The 22083-nt window shown below is 37.1% G+C and overlaps 1 protein-coding gene across 1 annotated transcript in view; it reads left to right on the top strand.

The window, feature by feature from the left end:
* The window catches only part of rims2a (regulating synaptic membrane exocytosis 2a), a 159634-nt gene that overhangs the window by 46330 nt on the left and 91221 nt on the right, over nucleotides 1–22083 (top strand). The window contains exons 11-16 of the mRNA XM_079837860.1: nucleotides 1888–2059; nucleotides 3840–3993; nucleotides 5727–5753; nucleotides 9739–9807; nucleotides 15218–15353; nucleotides 17127–17192. Coding sequence (XP_079693986.1) covers nucleotides 1888–2059; nucleotides 3840–3993; nucleotides 5727–5753; nucleotides 9739–9807; nucleotides 15218–15353; nucleotides 17127–17192 — 624 coding nt within the window. The remainder of the gene's footprint in view (nucleotides 1–1887; nucleotides 2060–3839; nucleotides 3994–5726; nucleotides 5754–9738; nucleotides 9808–15217; nucleotides 15354–17126; nucleotides 17193–22083) is intronic.

The following is a 22083-nucleotide window of genomic DNA, read 5'->3' as shown; positions in this document are numbered from 1 at the left end:
AGTGACTCTACAATAATTTTACGATGCGACGACAATAGTTTTTGTGCGCAAAAAAAAAATCTAAATAACACCTTTATCCAACTTGTTCTTGTCTTCCGTGTGTGCCTCCACGACGCATGCGTGAGAATAATATAAATGTGCATCATACCTAACACCTAGACCCAGTTGGTTTTATCACTGTAAGTCATTCTCTTCAAATGCTATTGATGTTCGAAACCTGTACCAATGTCGTTTGTAACTTTAGAGACCGTCCCTAAATTCGGTCCCTATATTAAATGAACGTCCAACGTCAAGCCAACTTTATGCCAGTCACATCTGATGCGCTATGGTCCTGCTGCGATCTTTGTTTGAAACTATTATTGCTGCTTAAATAGAACAAAAACAGTCAATCACTGCCTGATGAATGAATCTCCTACATACATCTCTGCTCTGTTGTCTATGATGAGAGTGCAGATTTCAGTGAGTGAACTGAATCGCCTCTGATTATTAGACATTACATTCATAAGCTCAGAATTGCATGTGATTGGTTATAATGCAAAACGTGATTATAACAGAAGCCTTTTGAGAAGACTACAATAAAATTCAACCCGCCAAAGTGGCTTGTGGGAAGTGACTGTGTTACACACCACAGCTGAAATCTACCCGCAAATGGCGGGTTGGCGGGTGTTAATCACACAATTTTTGCTGTGCAATATTTATATTGTGTACACAGTATACAAAGTTTCTTTATGCCTGATCTACACTAAATTTGGGAGAAATGTGCAGAATACAAAGCACACTGACATACTGAGATATTTCTTTTTCTTTTTGTTTTTATGTATCTGTAGTTAGTAATTTAGTGCTTTCAACTTATTTCACATATTTCAGTTTCAAATTTTTCATGCATTTAATTTTATTTCAGCTTTATTTCAATTAATATTTTTTTTATTATTACATTTTTTTACAGTTAACAATAATAACCCTGTGAGATACTATATACCGCAATGTGATTGACTTGAAGCAGTACTGTTTCAGTTTTTTTACTCATTATATGATTGGACTGTCAGAATTTCATAGATGCTTATACAAAATTGGATCAAAAATGCAGTTAAAAATAACCGTTCATTTCTTAAATAAATACTGAATGTAACTCACTGAATTAAGCATTCGACATTGGGCCAGATTTATTAACAGCCAGCACAAACCCTCTTTTGGTGTTAAAAAACTACTGTCAGGATTTATTGAAGACACGCAGTGAAAAATTAGCTCTGAAAAGGCGTGGACAGTTATTTTTCTGTCTGACTTTTTTTGCATGTGCATTTGTTGGAGTTTCCCTTTCAGACGCAAAATTTATGGGAGGAGAGTATTTAAATTAATCATGCAAGGCGATTTTACTAAGGTTTGTGTGAGTCAGTTTACTGGGATTTGCGCCATTATTTACCGCCCCAAAAACAACAAGTCTTAAACCAGACCGAATTTGTGCTGCTCTTGGTAGATTGCGTTGGACATTATGGAAATGACCCGGCTGCGTCAGATTCTTGAATTTGCGTGTCATCAGTAAATCACGTGCAGAAATTTCCACTCACATCAACTCTTTTTTGGAATTGTGCTCTCACTCTAATTCGCCCTGTTTAATAAATCAGGCCCATAGTGTGGTACTGTGACAACAATGTTGCATACTGCTGTTTACAATAATTGTTGTTGCATGATGTGTCCTATTTCAGAGATTTTGTGTATACTGAGCAGTAATTACAGTATTGCATTCTGAACACAGCCTGTGAGCAGATCTGCCGTGTTCTGCTTGGCATTCCCTCAATGCCTTGTTCTTCATAGTTGATTTCAGTGTTTGTTCCAGTCTTCATTTTCCATGATGGTAAATAAAAACAGTTTGAATAATTGTTTCTCCAGTGACAAAAGCAAAAGAAGAACAAAAACTGTAAAGAAATCACTAGAGCCCAAATGGAACCAGACCTTTATGTATTCTCCCGTCCACCGGCGGGAGTTCAGGGAACGAATGCTGGAGATCACGCTGTGGGACCAGGCCCGGGTGAGAGAGGAGGAGAGTGAGTTCTTGGGAGAGGTAAGGACAAGATGGTCTCAAATGTTTAGAAGTTTAGGCTTTTTCTACCATTTTATTTCTATTCATTTTTTTATATGCATGCCATTTAGTGGCTGTATAGCTGAAACTGATACTTGTTATTGCTAGTATGAAAGCTTGTTTCCGCCGCAGAATAAACAATTTTTATCTCACAATTGTGAGTTTACATCTCGCAATTCTGACTTGCGAATTGCAAGAGATAAACGCGCAATTGTGAGTTTTAAAGTTAGAAGTGCAAGCTATAAAGTCAGAATTGCGAGATATAAAGTCAGAATTGCGAGTTATAAAGTCGGGATTGCGAGATATAAAGTCAGAATTGCGAGATATAAAGTCGGAATTGCGAGTTATAAAGTCGGAATTGCGAGATATAAAGTCAGAATCGCGAGATATAAAGTCGAAATCGCGAGATATAAAGTCGGAATCGCAAGATATAAAGTCAGAATTGCGAGATATAAAGCAGAATCGCAAGATATAAAGTCAGAATTGCGAGATATAAAGTCAGAATCGCGAGATATAAAGTCAGAATCGCGAGTTATAAAGTCGGAATTGCGAGATATAAAGTCAGAATTGCGAGATATAAAGTCAGAATCGCGAGATATAAAGTCAGAATTGAGAGATATAAAGTCAGAATTGCGAGATATAAAGTCGTAATTGCGAGTTATAAAGTCGTAATTGCGAGATATAAAGTCAGAATCGCGAGATGTAAAGTCAGAATCGCGAGATATTAAGTCAGAATCGCGAGTTATAAAGTCAGAATCGCGAGATATAAAGTCAGAATTGCGAGATATAAAGTCAGAATTACGAGATACAAAGACAGAATTGCGAGATATAAAGTCAGAATTGCGAGTTATAAAGTCAGTATTGCGAGTTATTAAGTCAGAATCGCAAGATATAAAGTCAGAATCGCGAGATAAAGTCATAATCGCGAGTTATAAAGTCAGAATCGCGAGATAAAGTCAGAATCGCAAGTTATAAAGTCAGAATCGCGAGTTATAAAGTCAGAATCGCGAGATATAAAGTCAGAATCGCAAGATATAAAGTCAGAATCGCGAGTTTTAAAGTCAGAATTGCGAGATATAAAGTCAGAGATATAAAGTCAGAATTGCGAGATATAAAGTCAGAATTGCGAGATATAAAGTCAGAATTGCGAGATATAAAGTCAGAATTGCGAGATATAAAGTCAGAATAGCGAGATGTAAAGTCAGAATTACGAGATATAAAGACAAAATTGCGAGATATAAAGACAGAATTGCGAGATATAAAGTCAGAATTGCGTCAGAATTCTGTTACTTTTTTTAAAAAAAGGTAATGAATGTTACTTTTCAGTTTAATTAATTTGCTTGTACAGTTATAAACTACTACATTAAACACCTCTCTCCTCTTCATAACAGTCACTATGACCAAAGTAAAAAAGTGACAAAACACATTATTTGTACAGTACAGTAGGTAATATTAGCTATAACGTTGAGAGATCTAATATACTAAATGTGTTTTAAAAGAAAATGAAGGTGTATGTTATATAGGCTATGTTGTTGAATGCATTACTGTGTTAAACACTTCTCAGTAAAAAAAAACAGCTGGAAGAGAGTGAGCCTCAGTAAAGTGAGAAAAAGTCATGCAAAATGATTGTAATGCATTACTTTTAAAAGTAACTTTCCCACTGGTTATCAGACACTTAAAAGAACAGCATCAGTTGATCAGTTGAACTGGATATGTAGGTTGTATGTATGCATGCGAATGTTACCCAAATGTCTGTGTGTAGATCCTCATAGAGCTGGAAACAGCGCTGCTGGACGATGAACCGCACTGGTATAAGCTGCAAACGCATGACGTCTCATCGGTACCCCTGCCCAAGAGCTCCCCCTGCCTTCAGAGACGAGCACTGCATGGAGACAGTCCCACACGCAGACTGCAGAGTATGTCTGTCTCTTTCTCTCATCTTACATGCACACAGAAAAACGCAGGTCAACTTTCTGTTCCTATATATTACATATGCTGCATGGTATATGATTTTCATTACAGATTTCCCTCAGTTTCTAAACATCTTTTCTAAAGTCCAGCTGTTCTCAAACCTGTCCAGGAGTACCACATTTTGTACGTCTCCCTATATCTGACACACATATTTCAGATCTTGCAGTCTCTACTAATGCGCTCATGAGTTGAATCAGGTGTGATAGATGAGGAATACATACAAAATGTGCAGGGCTGGTGGGACTCCAGGACAGGTTTGGAACCACTGTCCCAGGCTATAAATGTACTCTACACAAGGATGCAAGCACAAATGCTTGATAGAATTGCCTTTAAATGTCTGTCATTAAACTGAAGATGTTATTTGGGCAATATATGGAACATTCACAATATGTATTTCTGGTCATTTTAATATACACATTGTGCAAGTATCTTATTCTTAATGATACAAAAAATGGACATTATTTATCATTAGTTTTGTGAGTTTTTCAGCAAAAACTGTGAAAAAAATTTTCAGAATGAAAAAAATGGGACCCACTTTATATTAGGTGGCCATAAGCATATAATTAATCATTTGATACAATGCACTTATTGTGTACATACATGCTTTTACATTGTACTTACATTTTTTTAATCACATAAACGTCGCACACCTGTGTGTGAGGTGCGTAGGAGGGCAGGACAAAAAAGTCCAAATATCAACCAATGCAAGAAGTCCCGCACACTATCAACTTGCAATTAAAAATTATTTATTTTTCATAGCAACGTTTCGATCTTTCGATCTTCCTCAGGCATGAATGAAAAAATAAATAATTTTTAATTGCAAGTTGATAGTGTGCGGGACTACTTACATTTTTTTAAAATACCTACATGTAATTACATCTGTAATTCATTTCTGTAGTTGCATTTTTAATTACACTATTGACCCATCCTTTACACCTAACCCTACCCTTAAACTTACCCATACCACCACACCTGTCCCTAACTTTTCCTGTATCCCACCTCAATATCAGCAGATGTGTGTTGCAATACAATATGAGCACAATAAGTACATTGTACTTATATTTTGATATAAGTTCATAGTAGTTAAGGCCACCTAATATAAAGCGAGACCAAAAAAATGTTAAAGGGATAGTTCACCCAAAAATAGAAATTCTGTCATCATTTATTCACCCTCAAGTTGTTATAAACCTGTACGAGTTTCTTTGTTCTGTTGAACACAAAATAAGATATTTGGGTTGGTAACCAAACAGTTTCTGGTACAGACCAGCAACTGTTTGGTTACCAACATTCTTCAAAATATCTTCTTTTATTTTATTTTCATTTTTGGGTGAACTGTCCCTTTAAATAAAGCTTTGCGTATGCATACTTGCATAAAGTAAGATTCCCTAAAGGGACATGGTGAAGAAAAAAAAAATGAGATGGGAGGAAAAATTATTCGTCAGTGGTTTTATATTCTCTTGCAAATATTTTGCATTCCCTCAAGAAACTTTGCGTTCACTCGCAAAGAACACCAACCTTTTGCGAGCGAACACAAAAGCATTAAAATATATTTTTCCATCACCATGTCCCTTTAGGGGCTCTGTAAGCACTCTTAGCTGAGTGACAGACTACTGCTGTTTGTCTGAGCGTTTGTGTCCTGCATTCATTGTTTTTTATTGTGACCTGGTTATTTCTGCAGCCAAAGGCCCGTATGTGTACAGCTCAGGTAATGACCGCTGCATGCTCAGGCTGATCCTCTGGGTTTAACCGTGTGTGTTTTATACTGGATCCACCCTGCTGTCCCTCTTAATCCTGTGAAAAATGAAACACATGCAGAACGAAGTGGACCATCTCCCCACACCATCACATTTTCCCATAGTGCCCTCTGATTCTCCCCAGTGCTTCTGTTTTCCCTCTACTGCAGATCAGTCTGCCCTCGTCATATACAACACAGGCTACTGTCTGCTGTTATTATGAATTTTAGAAGGGCTGGATGGTATGACTAAAATTCAACAAAAAATAATTGTTTATATACTAATTCAAAAGTTTGGGGTTGGTAAGATTTGTTATGCTAAAGAAGTATCACCAAGGCTGCATTTTATTGATCAAAAATATAGTAAGAACAGTATTATTGTGAAATTTTATTACAATCTAAAATAGCTGTTGTCTATTTTTAATATATTTTAAAATGTATTTTATTCCTGTGATGGCAAAGCTGAATTTTCAGCATCATTACTGCAGTCTTAGAGTCACATGATCCCTCAGAAATCATTCTAATATGCTGATTAAAAGTCTTTACTGTCACTTTTGATCAAATGTATTTATTCTTGCTGAATAAAAGTATTATTTTCTTTAGAAGATGACCCAACTGACCCCAAACTTTTGAACGATGTGTGTTAACTAATCATATGTAAGTTTTACATTTTCATCTCACAGTGTGACTATTTCCTTCCTTTAAACTTTATTACGGATTATTCCACCCCCAAATTTTGATTGGATGAGCCACACTGAAAGCTGTTTATAAAGCTGATAACTGTGACCACACATGTCCCTGCATTTTTACATTATTTTATATTTCTTTTGTCACATGGAAATATATATTCAGAGGTATATACAGTGCCGGTCCTCCCTATATGCAAAGTACGCAAGTTGCATAGGGCCCTCAAACCACCACCCTTGCTCTCAAAGGTGATTTATTGACTATGGATGCGGTTTTTATTTTGGCTTCCAACGATTATGATAACACGCCACATTCCGTTCCTTTCCTTTAAAGCGGTGCGCTGGCGCCCTTCCTATGTAACATCCAAATCAATCAAATCATGTAACATATCATAATATAGGCCTACAGTCTCCTGTCGGACATGCTTGAAAAACAAAACAAAAAAAGAGTTACAAGCGTATAGAGCTACAAAAGAGATGCTGTTCACCAGGCGGCTTTCTGTGTGCGCGATCCAAGATGGCACAAAACACGGACAATAGGCTACTTTGGGCTGTCTAGGTGTGCCCTTAGACAAATACACAGAAAAATATGTAAAAATGTCCTTCTTAGCAAGTTTTCGCTTAAATAATTTGGCAATACACTACAGGTGTCATATACACCTAGGATGGCCTGAGAGTGAGTAAATTATGGCATAATTTTTGGGTGAACTATCCCTATTTTCCCTAAGGGGTTCGGGGTCATTTTGAGGTTTTAATGTGCGCATTGACAGCCCCCCTTACAAAGTTTTGCTTCGGGCCCTCAGAAGTCTAGGACCGGCACTGGGTATATACACAGTAAAACAAAAACTGTAATAGTTAACACATTTTTATCATTCTGTGGTAAATTCCATCATACAACCGTTTAATGTTTTCCTCCTTTTAATGGTTACTTGTTCTGTATAGCTGTGAAAAAATAATATATCTCTAAACAAGGTGTATTTTGTGTAACTCACCTGTGTGTGAAAAGTCTTTGAATTAGTTTAATTTCCTCTCTTTTAAGAGTGAGTTTTCTTGTTTGTTTGTTTTTGTTTGTTGTGTTGTTGTACTTACATCACCTGTATTCAACCATTCAAAGAGACAGAAGCAAAGAAAACTCATCACAAATCACATTCAGTCCAGTCATTTCCTCTTCATTTTAAGCTAATTGCTAATAAGTGTCACCAAAGAGCCAACAATCTTTTTGTCCTTCTGACTGCATAAGAAAAGTCTAACAAACTATTTGAAACCCTAACAAGACACGATGCAAGACAGTCGCAAGAATACATCATGCGATTCTTTTTAAATTTGCAAATCTCTTTTGACACTCGAGTGCTTGATTTAGCGATTTAAAGAGAGCCTGATTTATAGACCAGCGAGCTGAAGGAGAAAAGAAGACAGGCTTATGAAAGAGAGAACGAAACGAGAGCAGGTTTATTGCTGGCTTGTCGTCTGCGGTGAAGCACAGGGGTGTGTTTGGTGTGCGACTGACTGCGGGCTGGGGTTCTGTGAACGCCGCACGGCAGATTAGCTTTCATTCTCGATCTGAACTGAGTGATGGAGCGGCCGCTTCAGAGTGTCAAACTCGGCAAACGTCAGCGCTATGGGCTGAGGGACGGCGTTCAGCTCGGTTTATTCCTCATGACTGAAGCAAAAGGGAGAAGAAGATCCATTTTCTCACGTAATACAAAGCTCCGACTGCCTCGTTCTTGTTTTGTGGATTTGGAAGAGCGAGAGAGAGATCTGACTGACATGTTCAGTTATCTGTAAGGAGTCTGAAATAGACAGGTATTCTGAGTGCAGCTCTTTTACCACTCGATATGAACGTCACAGAGGAAGATGAATGAACAGCCGCGCCTGTCAGTTCTGTTCCAAAACTTATGAGCGGAGCTGCTTACCTAGACAGTGTTTAAGGAATTCTATAGTGTTGTTTTTGTTAACTAAAATCTATCTATCTATCTATCTATCTATCTATCTATCTATCTATCTATCTATCTATCTATCTATCTATCTATCTATCTATCTATCTATCTATCTATCTGTCCGTCCGTCGTCTGTCTGTCTGTCTGTCCATCCATCCGTCGTCTGTTTATCCATCCATCCATCCATCCATCGTCTGTCTGTCCATCCATCCATCCATCCATCCATCCATCCATCCATCCATCCATCCATCCATCCATCGTCTATCTATCTATCTATCTATCTATCTATCTATCTATCTATCTATCTATCTATCTATCTATCTATCTATCTATCTATCTATCTATCTATCTATCTATCCATCGTCTGTCTGTCCGTCCATCTATCCATCCATCCATCCATCGTCTGTTTATCCATCCATCCATCCATCCATCGTCTGTCTGTGTCCATCCATCGTCTGTCTGTCCATCCATCGTCTGTCTGTCTGTCTATCCATCCATCCATCCATCATCTGTCTGTCCATCCATCCATCCATCGTCTGTTTATCCATCCATCCATTCATCATCTGTCTGTTTATCCATACATCCATCCATCGTTTGTCTGTTTATCCGTCCATGCATCCATCCATCCATGCATCTATCCATCCATCGTCTGTCTGTCTGTCTATCTATCTATCTATCTATCCATCATCTGTCTGTTTATCCAGCATCCATCTATCTATCTATCCATCATCTGTCTGTCTATCCATCCATCCATCCATCCATCGATCCATCGTTAGTCTGTTTATCCGTCCATGCATCCATCCATCCATGCATCTATCCATCCATCGTCTGTCTGTCTCTCTGTCTGTCTATCTATCTATCTATCCATCATCTGTCTGTTTATCCAGCATCCATCTATCTATCTATCTATCTATCTATCTATCTATCTATCTATCTATCTATCTATCTATCTATCTATCTATCTATCTATCTATCTATCTATCTATCTATCTATCTATCTATCTATCTATCTATCTATCTATCTATCTATCTATCTATCTAATATTTATCTGCTTATTTATCTGCTTACACCAAACCAAATTCCATTAAGGCATGTCTGATCACTCCGCTGTTATCGTGGGAACTCTCCAGCAAGCAAACTCATAAGATTTTGGATCAGAGCGAGTATATAAATATATGTTTATAGTGGTTTATAGAGCAGAAAACATCCTAACATTACGCCTCACTACCTGCTGCAGAATCCACATTCTAATAGAACGGCTTCATCACATGATCCAGGCTCGCTGCAGACCGTACTCACACACGTCTCTCTGTGTCTGTGTCTTTCTCCTGTAGGGTCTCAGAGGATCAGTGACAGTGAGTTCTCAGACTATGATGGTGAAGATGGTGTTGGCGTCGTATCAGGTAAGATGTTAGCAGGAACACAGTGAAAATGACACCATCCGATGGAGGTGATGAAGACATTTACTGCTAAATTCGTTCAATATGAAGTCGCTCTTAGCTCTTGGAGACTAACATCTCACATATATTTACAATAGATGATAACTGGACACAAATCAAATGCAATGTATGGAGGTCATTTGAAAATAAATAGTATGCGTAATGCATACTGTTTTACTTATCACTTAATGGATACTGTGCAGTATACACCATATAGGCTACTATCTAAAAAATTTTGCATTAATGCATTACTGCAAACATACTGCTTTTTCTATACCATATAGTATAAACTATACACTGCATTTATACTATTGTATATGTAGTATAATACTGTTGCATAATGCATACTGTTACACTTACTACTTGCTGAGTGCTGCACAGTATCGGAATCAGTATCAAAATTAAAATAAGTTTTCAAAAAATCTGTTAACTGAAATAAATAAAAATGAGTGCTGTCAAACGATTAATCACATTCAAAAAAGTTTGTGTTTACATAATATATGTCTGTGTACTGTGTGATTATTATGTATATATATACACACACATGTATATATTGTGGCGGGAGGAGCAAACGACAGACACAATGGGTGTGGCGTCCGGCCTCGAGGATGCATATATTAACATAAATAAACATAAAAATGTTCATAAAAGGGAATAAAGTGTAAAAGAAACAGGGTATCTGGTGTCCTCGGGCGTGCCAGGGAATCGTGAAGGAAGGGTGATCAGATAGGATGGGTCCAGGTAAGGGGTGGGTTCCTACGGCCGCACTCGCTTCTTTGGTCCGAGGCGCGAGGGGCGGCGGCTTCGACGCGGCAGCTCGTCCTCCTGAGGGTAATAGCGGCCCGCCAGCAGCGTTACGCGCGCATCTCCATTCCGGACCGTGGGTCCAGTGACTCACATCCACAGCGGCGCGGAAGCCCCTCCGTGCCCCCTTCCTGGACCCACGAGGACACCAGTGTGCATGCACGGTGAGAGAGCGACTGGTCTCCTGAGGAGAGGCGCACTCGGCAGTTAACAGCGGCGGTGATGAGGCTTCATGATATTCAGGTGTGCCTCATCACTCGCCGCCATTTCACATTATTTCAGCACCCCTCCTCTCTATCTCACCCGCACCAGTCCTGAACCTGGCGAAGGGCGACGATACATGCATGTGTGTATTCAAATATACATTATAATTAAACACAGTACACACACATATATTATGTTAACACAAACTTTTATTTTGGATGCGATTAATCACGATTAATCGTTTGACAGCCCTAACAAAAATAATAGATGACATTAGACTTAAGGTGAAAATATTGTCTTGGCACATTGTTGTCACATATTTCACAGAGCATCATCCATTTCATTTTTAATCCACTTCTGTGTTTAAATGTCTTAACTTTTAGCAGTTTAATTAAATAAATCAAGAGACGTGGGACTCACATACCCGCCATGCGCAGCATGCAGTATTATATTATGTTATAGGTGTCTTCACCATTTATCAACCTAATACTGGTGCAAAAATTCTCATCTCAGAAGAGAAGGGAAAATCTAAACAGACAGGAAACACACACATCCACGCACCCTTTTAAAAATTCCAGTCGTGCTCTTTGTGAGAGAGGGAAACCCTCTCTCAGTCTCTCTCTCTCTCTCTCTCTCTCTCATTGATTTTGGCTCTGTCTCCGGTCCGGTTGTAAAGTGCTGATGCAGTGCTTTCCGCCGGGAGGAGATGATTAACATTCAGAGGAATTATAGATTGCTGCTTTCCCTTCATGCGCTCTGTGCAGCTGTAGTTGTTTTGTGGCCCCTGTGTTTAGCAGCCGTTCATTTATTGCAGCATGATGCACTGGTGCCGATGCAGTCTCTGCGCTGGAGCACACAGAGGTCACATTCAGAATGAGGTTGTGCATGTGTGTGTGTGTGTGTGTTCAGAACAGACAGACCAAACTAATGTTGCTTGTACTGTAATTGATACAGTAGCTCTGTTGCTGCCTGGTTAGACAACTTTATAGGTGACGCAAAGAAAAATTACAGAAGGTAATTAATACCTTTTAATACTTTTAATTCATGCTTTTATTCAGCAAGGATGCATCAAACTGACCAAAAGGGACAGTAAAAATATTTATAATGTTACAGATTTATATATTTTTTTAAAACGCTGTTATTTTGAACTACAAAAATACTAAGCTGATAATAATAATAAGTGTTTCATGAGCTGCAAATCAGCATATTAGAATGATTTCTGAAGGATCATGTGACACTGAAGACTGGAGTAGTGAACATCAAAGTAATGTTACATTTTAAAAATGTAATTTATTATTATTAATCGAATATATACGTAAATGGCTGTAGCTTAAAGCGCAAAAATAAACAACAACAACAACAAATATTTATTTCAGAAATAACTTTCTTAAAGCTGCACAAATATTTAAGTAAAAATGTTAAAAACGAATTAAAATTTAAATAATAATAATAATAATTATTATTTTTATTTTCTTATTTAATAGCCAACATTTATTATCCATTATAATTCAATTATCAAATTTGAAGAATTAATTTTCATTATTAAATGAATTTTAACTGTAATTGTTAATTGTAAATATTTTAAAATATATTTTTGTTTTAATGAACTGTAAAAGTATTTTATACCAGCATATTTCATATATTTCAATATTTCATACCAGTTCACCAGTGACTTATGAATGTCAACTTTTGTGGATGCTACATATTTAGTATGTTTATTAGAGTGTTACACCATTAGCAACATAAAAACTCTTATTAGAATCAATTAGGGATGTCCCAATCAGGTTTTTTTGCCCTCGAGTCCGATTCCGAGTCATTTGATTTTGAGTATCTACCGATACCGAGTCCCGATCCGATACTTCTATAATATAAGTATATACTTCTATATGTTAGTGGGCAGTAGATTATCTGTCATACCTCCTCTCTCCTTTTTTCATCATTCTCTCATTTCTATAAACCTCCTCATTTACATCACTCTTTCTTTTTGTCTCCTTCTCTTGCCCTGTCTCTTCCCCTCCTAAAGCTGAGCTCTGGTTGATAGTCTTTTCATTGTTTGTTTAACATTTGATATATTAAAACAGCTGTCAAATATGAAATGTTTAGTTTGGCTACTTGCATCTCGCACCGTTTACGGAAGCGCTTTACTCGCACAGCAGCTTCTGCGTATAAAGCCTGCATACTTTAATTTGATTGGTCATCTCAAATATTTTGATATTTATGAGCGGTGACGGTGACAGACTGCAGGCAGGGCAGCTCAGACAAGAAGATATCCTTGCAGCATTAAAGTAGTGTTAATACTCTATTAGGCAATTATTTCGCAACATTTATTACATTTAACACATATTAACACTTTGTTGCCCTTGACTGTTCTAGTTGCTTCTATTGCTCTCATTTGTAAGTCACTTTGGATAAAAGTGTCTACTAAATTACTAAATGTATTATGTACACCTCGTAAAAATACAGAGGTCCAGACCTCATAGCTACGGCCATCGTGTAGGCAGCTTTACCTCAACACTTCAGTTTACATGGTTGGAGGTATTCAGTCTTGTTCAGCTAGTTTCTCCACAGAGCTTTAACTGTACACAATGTTGCGCTTGTATCAAATTCAAATGGATAAAGCGACTGCCTGGTGCTCGTAACTCGTTATCACTTCGATAGAGCGGCAAAATCGCTGAACGAGATCCAGCTGCTCTCGTGCTTCGAGGAGAGGTAACTTCTGATCGGGAGGGAACCGTCCGATTCCGATCGAGTCTCAAATCACGTGATCGGGCCCGATTTCCGATCACATGATCGGATCGGGACATTCCCTAGAATCAATTATGAGTTCCTTATGAAAAGTAAAATAAGTCATCAGAAAGACAGAATTTCCTTCCTCAGACTTCTCTTTGATGCATTGTTCTACCTTCAGCCTGTTTTAATGTGCGATACAGTCAGTTGAACATCAATCTTTTGTAATCATGCGAGGCACTGACCTTAGCGTGGCCACACTGAATGCTGGGTAATGAAATGCCATCAGGCTGAGTGGGCTGACGGCTCTTGCATGAGGAAAAAGTCATTATTCTGGTTTTGGTTGTGAAAGCCGTTTTCTGATTTAATGGGAGTTAAGTTCAATCATGGCTAAAACATATTGACTTTGAAAAGCAACTTTTACAGCAATTTAAGTATCAGTTATTGAGGAAACACACAACAGCATACAATATAGTGTCTAAAACAGTGTTAAAGCAGCACTAGGTAACTTTTCAACCTTCATAATATATTTTCAAAACTCTTGTGATGATACATCGACTTACAATAGGTTGAATGACACGTCTGCCATAGCCTGACGGGGTCTGTATCGTTTTTAATCGTACTTTTAAACTTCGGGTTTCGGGTAGTAACCCGAGAACAAAAAGAACTACAAAATTCGACTGCTTTACGGCATATACGTCACTTCCACCACCATCCCCACTTCCTTAAATTCGGACGTGCGTGAAAAAATCGCTCGCAAATCATTTGTTTGCCGAATGTTATAGTCATGGCCGAAGCAGCACAGAAAAATAAGAAAGCAAAGGTTTTGTCTGAGGAAAGCAAAAAGAGAAAACGAGAAAGTGATGGGATTAAAGGCAGGACGAGGATCAACATTGGGCAGCGTTTGCTCGTTGGCGTGAGCTGAAGGAGGAGGGGCTACATTCTTGCAAGTAAATACGTAATACATACAAAATCATATTTTAGGATACCTAACATGTCTGTGATATTGGTTTATTTGTCTTTCCTCAAGCTTTAATGCAAATCGATTTTTCGAATTTGCAGATTCATCTATGGTAGCTTGATATTATAATATTGACGATGTATGGTTATTTCCTACCACTCAAACATTGAATTGAAGTATCATATAGATTCTGTAATACGGGAACCAATAGACTAGGCTACTATAATGACGCTGGCTTGTAAGCGTGAGCATCGCGATCATTTGGCGTTTGAAAAAAATAAAACCCATGAAATTGTATTCATATGACATGCTGAAACATATGCCACTGTACCTGGGATGAAAACATTTCACACGCGACGCAAGCAGAACTCCTGCATGTGAACTCCTGCAGAGTTCAGGGCTATCATAGTTGTCATGTCAACAAATGCACGTGCGATGCATCCCCTGATGTAGAGTGACCGTTTACGACAGTAGTAGAGGACAATACTGTTTCACAACTGTAGGGGGAGCCCGAGAGCAAAAGTTACCTAGTGCGGCTTTAAATAGATGGTCCAAAACTATTTCACATTTTTGCATGAAGGAATATACTTATTAAAGTATATTCAAATTGCTATTAGTAAACAGTGCTGCAATAATGCATTTAGTAAAAATCTTAAGTAATTCTTTCCTTTGTTACAGACTATAGAAACGGAAGGGACCTCCAGAGCTCCACCCTCTCTGTGCCTGACCAGGTCTTGTCGTCCAATCATTGCTCTCGGTCAGCCGACATCAACCGGGCGCGGTCACGGTCGCCCAGCATGCCCCCTTCTCAGAGGTAAGACTCTGTCCGAACCTTTTCTGTTCATAAACATCTGAACTGCGTTTGAAGGGTTTTAGTCTGTCAGTGTCACTGAATCAATATCAAGGATCATGCACCTCTCAAACTTTGTATTTTCTACATATTATAATATTTATATTTAGTAAAACGGTTAGAGTTTTCTTGCCTTGCCTTGCCTTGCCTATAGAGCTGGCAAATCGATTAATCGCATCCAAAATAAAAGTTTGTGTTTATATAATGCAATGTGTGTGTACTGTGTATAATTATGTTTATATAAATACACACACATGCATGTATATATTTAAGAAATATGTGCATGTATATACTGTGTGTATGTATGTATGTATGTATGTATATATATATATATATATATATATATATATATATATATATATATATATATATATATATATATATATATATATATATATATATATATATATATATATATATATATATATATATATATATATAAATAAATAAATGTATCTTATATTTAAATATAATTTTTTTAACAAAAATAACATTTTCTTAAATATATACACGCATGATATAATAATTATACACCGTACACACATATATTATGTGAACTTTTATTTGTGAATATGATTAGTCACGATTAATTTTTTCCCTGCACTATTATATTTATATATAAAATATTTATATATAATATAAATTATATATACATGCAAATATATCTTAAATATATACATGTATGTGTGTATTCAAATATAATAATTATACACACACATTATGTAAACACAAACTTGTATTTTGGATGCGATTAATCGATTTGACAGCACTAATTATTTATTGATATTAATATTTATAATAATTTATATATTTAGTTTCATAAAAGGTTATTTAGGGTTTTCTAATAAGCAACCATTGCCATAATAAATGAAATATATTTTGTCATTAAAGGGGCTATATTTTTGTAACAATTTTCCCCTGAAGTCCACTAAATGTTATTTACTTACTTACTTACTTACTTACTTACTTACTTACTTATGTTTAGTAAAATGTTATTTAGGGTTTCTAGTAAGCAAGCAAGCATTGGCAAATTGGCATAGTAATAGAAATATACACTCACCAGCCACTTTATTAGGTTCACCTTGCTAGTACCGCGTTAGACCCGGGTTCGAATCCGACCTCTGGCATCAACAAGGCATTTTCGCTCACAGAACTGCCGCTCACTGCATATTTTCTCTTTTTATGGACCATTCTCTGTAAATCCTAGAGATGGTTGTGCTTGAAAATCCCAGCACAGCTGTTTCTGAAATACTCAGACCAACCCGTCTGGCACCAACAACCATGCCACATTCAAAGTCAGTTAAATCACCTTTCTTCCCCATTCTGATGCTCAGTTTGAACTTCAGCAGGTCTTGATCATGCCTACATGCTTGTTGTAATGTGATTGGCTGATTAGATATATGCATTAACAAGCAGTTGAACAGGTGTACCTAATAAAGTGGCTGGTGAGTGTATATTTGCTTTAAAGGAGCTATTGTTTTTCCCCGAAGTGCACTTATAATGTACTGTAGACTATTAATAATAATGTATACTTAGTGTTAATATGATCTGTGCTCTTGATGCAGTCGGATGTGTGAGTGTTGGTGTCATTGAACAGTAACCACATTTCTTCCACATGAAGGGTTTGGGTTCATCCCGCCATCATCAGCTCCAACAAAAACATGATCCTCTCTCTTTCCTCAAATCGTTCCATCTCTCTTCTGAAATTCCATCTATATTCTCTCCATCTGCCTGCAGTCATTTTCTCACCTTACCTCGAACCCGACACAGTCAGCCTCATGACAGTCAGCTGAAGGAACTCAGGTAGAGCCATTGCTGCCGACGTCCGTCCCCATTAACCTCCCAGCTAGAAGCCGCCACTAACACATCAGGGTTTCTCAAACCACGACTTCCTCTGAACTTTAACGAACCCGGGTTTTCAGTTTTCAATACAGTACTTTCATAATCACGATCATGCATGATAAGATGCCACCAGAATTCGATACTGTTTAGTTTTGTAGTTGAAAACCTGCGTTCTTGAGGGTCTATGACATTGAGAAACCTTAATCCTCACAACCTCATGTTGACATTTTGACACTGACTGCACATGTCCTGGTATAAATACATAATACAATATTCCTAAAGATGCACTAAATACCTTTTTTCCTTTTTTTTCTCGTAATGTTTCTCTTGTGGATGCAGCATCCACCCATAATTGCAGTTTTGCATTAGCAGATTACTAAGCCAATGCCGTGATGCTCTAATAAGCATAAAATTACAAATATTAAGTGGCTTTTTTTCATGAAATGTTAATGCTTTGTATTGCTTTGTTTTCAATCAATACTTTTCAATGTTGAATGAATTATATTTGTAATTAAATATAAATTACTGTAGCTCAAAGCACAAAAATAATGAGTGTTTATTTCAGAAATAATTTACTTAAAGCTACACAAATATTTAAGTGGAAAAATTGTTAAAAAACGAATATAAAATGTATTATTATTATTATTAATAATATTTTCTTATTTAACAGACTTTTTTAATGTAAAAACTAGCTTCAATATTATTATTATTAATAATAATCGAATATAATAGTCAAATATTAATTTAAACTACGTATTTATTTTAGAAATAATTTTCTTAAAGCTGCACAAATATTTTAAGGTGCACTATGTAACTTTTCCATCCACTAGAGGTCGCCTGTTCAAAACAAAGCCGTAGTTTGATGACGCCATGTTTGAGCGCAGAAACTTGGGACATGTGGTCTTCACCTCACAGCCGGTGGAAAAGAATCGGGATAGGACTCGGGCAGAAATCCTGTTCATGGAATGCGATTATTAACGTCACTGTAGGATGAAGCAGAGCAGGGCCGAGTGTTGTGGAGCTGAATAAGGCCGCTGGAGCGATTGTTAATAAGATGAAGGCAACGCATGCCTCGCTAGCAGTGGGACTTTTATTATGACACAGTCGCCGGCGCCACTTTTCCGGTCATGAGTATGAGGTAATGCAGCTCTGTTTATCATATTAGACACATCAGAGTGTGTTGAAAATTATGTTACCGGAAACCAAGGGCAGACATCCCAAGTCTCCCGGAAGTTCCGGGAGTCTCCCGCATATTTATAGCGGCTCCCTGATGCCCGCAAATTAGTTAAATTCTCCCGCAATCTAGAGCGAGCGGGCAAGAGCGCGCGTGCGAGACACAAACTGTGCACGCGCGCACGGCAGAGAGTGAGAGAGAGCGAGAGACCTTGCGTGTGTGTGCTCCTAATGAAGCGCATGTAAGACGGAGAGCATCCTGATTGGCTTGTTTCGGTAAGTCAACCAATCAATTGTCAGTGTGGGCGGGCTTTTATCTCTTCTCCCGAACCGAATTAATCAGTTGAGTTCAGTGTATTTAGAAACTGGAGCGCCATGGCAGAGGGAGAGTGCCCCAAAAAACGAAAGTATAAAGTATAAACATAATGACAATCTTGCACGCTGTACAGTTTGTAACTGACTTGTTATGGTTGAGTTAAACAAGTTTAATTTCATGTGCATATTTTTCAGGTCGGCTAGTTGCCAAGGCTACATGAAAACAACAAACTCCTTAGACCTGTTTAAAGTTGCAATGAAATATAAATAAAAGCAGTTTACATAAATAGTATAAGCAGCTTATGTAAATAGTAAAAGTGATCTACATAATTTTTCATAATTTTTTACAAATAATTGCATAGGCCTATAGAAATGATATATTAATGATACCTCAGGGAGAGATACCTCCCTGAAATGACTTTTTTCAGGTTGGGATGTCTGCAAGGGTAACGCAGATACGAAGCAATCGACAGGCGGCTCCCTCACATGTCCCGGTTCCTTGGTTAAAATAGCAATTTCTCACGATTTACAAATAGTTGGAAACATTTGGGATATTGTAAGTACTCCACTGAACAAAATATATAACACTGGCCTAGTGGTTTTTGGATATTTTACTGAAAAAATGTTACATAGTGCACCTTTAAGTGGAAAAATGGTTAAAAAACGAATATCAAATGTATAAATTATAAATATTTTATATATATTTTTTAATGAATTGTAAAGCATTTTAGGCATAAACGTAAAAAAAAAAAAATATATATATATATATATATATTAGGGGTGTAACGATTCATCTACTACATCGATGTATCGATTTATTTTCCTATGATCTAACTACATCGATCTGTGCTCGGCAAGTTGGCCTTCCGGACGACATATATCGATCTAATATCGTTTTAAAAGGTAATCAATCGATTGTATCGATCATAGGAAATAACGCATTGGATTTAAGCACGTCAGACTTTATATGGATGTTTTTTCTTAGCACTTTTAATGATAAAGGCGTTAAACGTTACTCGATTCAGTCTGCCTATCTGTGACATCATCGCAACGCACCAGCAGCAGCGCTCATTGAAATGAATGGGATTGTGTCGCTTTGTCGCTGCGTGTCGCTGGCGGTGTGAACGGGGCTTGAGAAAACAAAACATAGCATGGCGCATGGCAGAGGAGAAGCCAATGAGCGAGAAATTATCAAGCCACCAAGAGAAAGAGCTACCTGTACTTTCAACCCTTGCTTGTTACCTGTGCATTCCTGACACCAGTGTGCCAGCAGAGCGAGCTTTTAGTACTGCTGGCGACATAGTGAACGCACAGAGAAGTGTTCTGCGGTCAGATCATGTTGATATTTTTGAAAAAGAAATCTGTAGAGTCATTGAAGAGTAGTTGGTTACATTTTATCTTTTGTTAAATATTATTTGTTTATTAAACTGAGAGTAGTAGCAGGTTCAGCCAGTTTATTCAAACCTGAAGAAATGTTGGTTGCACTTTATTTTTGATATTAATATTGTATTTGTGTTATTTTAATGTTGAAAAACAACAGCAAAAGTAGCAGGTAAACCTACTATTAATTAAATCTGAAGAGAAGTTAGTTGCACTTTATTTTTTATATTAATATTGTATTTGTATTATTTCAATGTTGAAAAACAACAGCAAAAGTAGCAGGTAAACCTACTATTAATTAAACCTGAAGAGAAGTTAGTTGCACTTTATTTTTGATATTAATATTGTAATATTATTATGTTGGATAACAAAAGCAGAAGTAGCAGGTAAACCTACTGTTGAAATGTTGGTTGCACTTACTGTGCTTTTATTGAAAATGTATTGAATTTTGAAAATGAGAGCAGAAAAGGTTAACTTCCTGTTAATTCAACCTAAACTGTTGGTTGCAATTTATTCAAATAAAATTTGAATGCATTTGCCATTAATTGTTGTTTACTTGTTTGTTTATATCCATAATTAATTGATATACCGGATTCCCTTACAAGAAACAACAGGAATCTTGGAAACTTCACCTGCACTGACCAGTATCCAGATATTTATTTCAGTCACACAATTTTTGGCTAAAAAGTTACTGAATCGATTTCAAGTCACTGAATCGTTTCGGATCGTATCGTTCTAAATGAACCAATATCGTCCTTGAATCGTATCGACAACTTCAAATCGTGATATGAATCGTATCGTTGTTAAAACGAATCGTTACACCCCTAATATATGTATATATATACACACACACACACACACACACATATATATATATATACGTTTTTCTTATTATTACTGTTTACATCAATTCAACACTTCACCCGTAATTTATTAATGTCAACATGAGGTTTTAATGACTAAAAATCTAGGAAACACTGAAAAAAAAACTGAATAAAGAGCACATTTCCTCATCCCTCTGTCCTAATGTACACATCCCTGCAAATGTATATATTTCCCAAGAAAAGTTGGAGAATATATACACCATTATACCTAACAAGCTTCTGTCTTTGTAAGAATGGTGAGCTACTGTATGCCTTTAAATCATTCCTAAAGCATCGTCATCATTTTCTCATAAGGTCATCATAAAGAATCTGAGCGCTCATTTTTGCTGCTAGCTCAGGTTTTGTTTTAATAATCAGTGACAAATAATGTAAAATGGACACAAATACAGTACTTCACTGCCTTGAGTGTGTTAATGGGATTGTAGTTTGCTACACATCGCTGTGTGTTTGTCTATAATCTCTAACTTGGTGTTTTGTGTAAAAAGTTGTCTAGCAGATGTTAATCTCTATGTGCATTTATAATTTACTTTTGATAAAACTCTTTTAAAAAGATATATGATTAAACCCTTATAGTGTATTTAATGGGGGGGTTATGTGAGTCCGTTCCAAATATCTGCGTCTTTTTGGCAGCCGTGGCAATAGTGTGTGTCCCATCAATCGGCGGGCGCTGGTCAGGTTACCGCGTCCTGCTGGGATTGCCCATCATAGAGGCGTACAGTGACATTGAGGGGTACCGGTGCTGCAGTGTATTTGGGTCAGCCATTTATGGCCTGTCCAAAATGTCGACAGCCTTTTTGTTTCAAGTTGAAGACATTATATGGGATGATATCCAACACCGAGAGCAACTCTGCCCTGTCATGAGCTGGGCCCGTTTGACTACCAAACAATACGTCTACAGCAAAGTCTTCATCTTGGCTCCTGGTTTTGCCATAGAAATTAAAATCCTTAATTTATTAGCAAATAGCATTTCCCTGTTCAATGCATAAGTCTCACTAAATTTAGGGACATTTTTGTCTAAACTAGTGCTGTCAGATCGAGTAATCACAATTAATCGTATCTAACATAAAAGTTTGTATATATATATATATATATATATATAT

Source organism: Gobio gobio, assembly GCF_949357685.1.
Source record: "Gobio gobio genome assembly, chromosome: 15".
NCBI classification, from domain to species: Eukaryota; Metazoa; Chordata; class Actinopteri; order Cypriniformes; family Gobionidae; genus Gobio; species Gobio gobio.
This window is presented reverse-complemented; position numbering and strand designations above follow the sequence as displayed.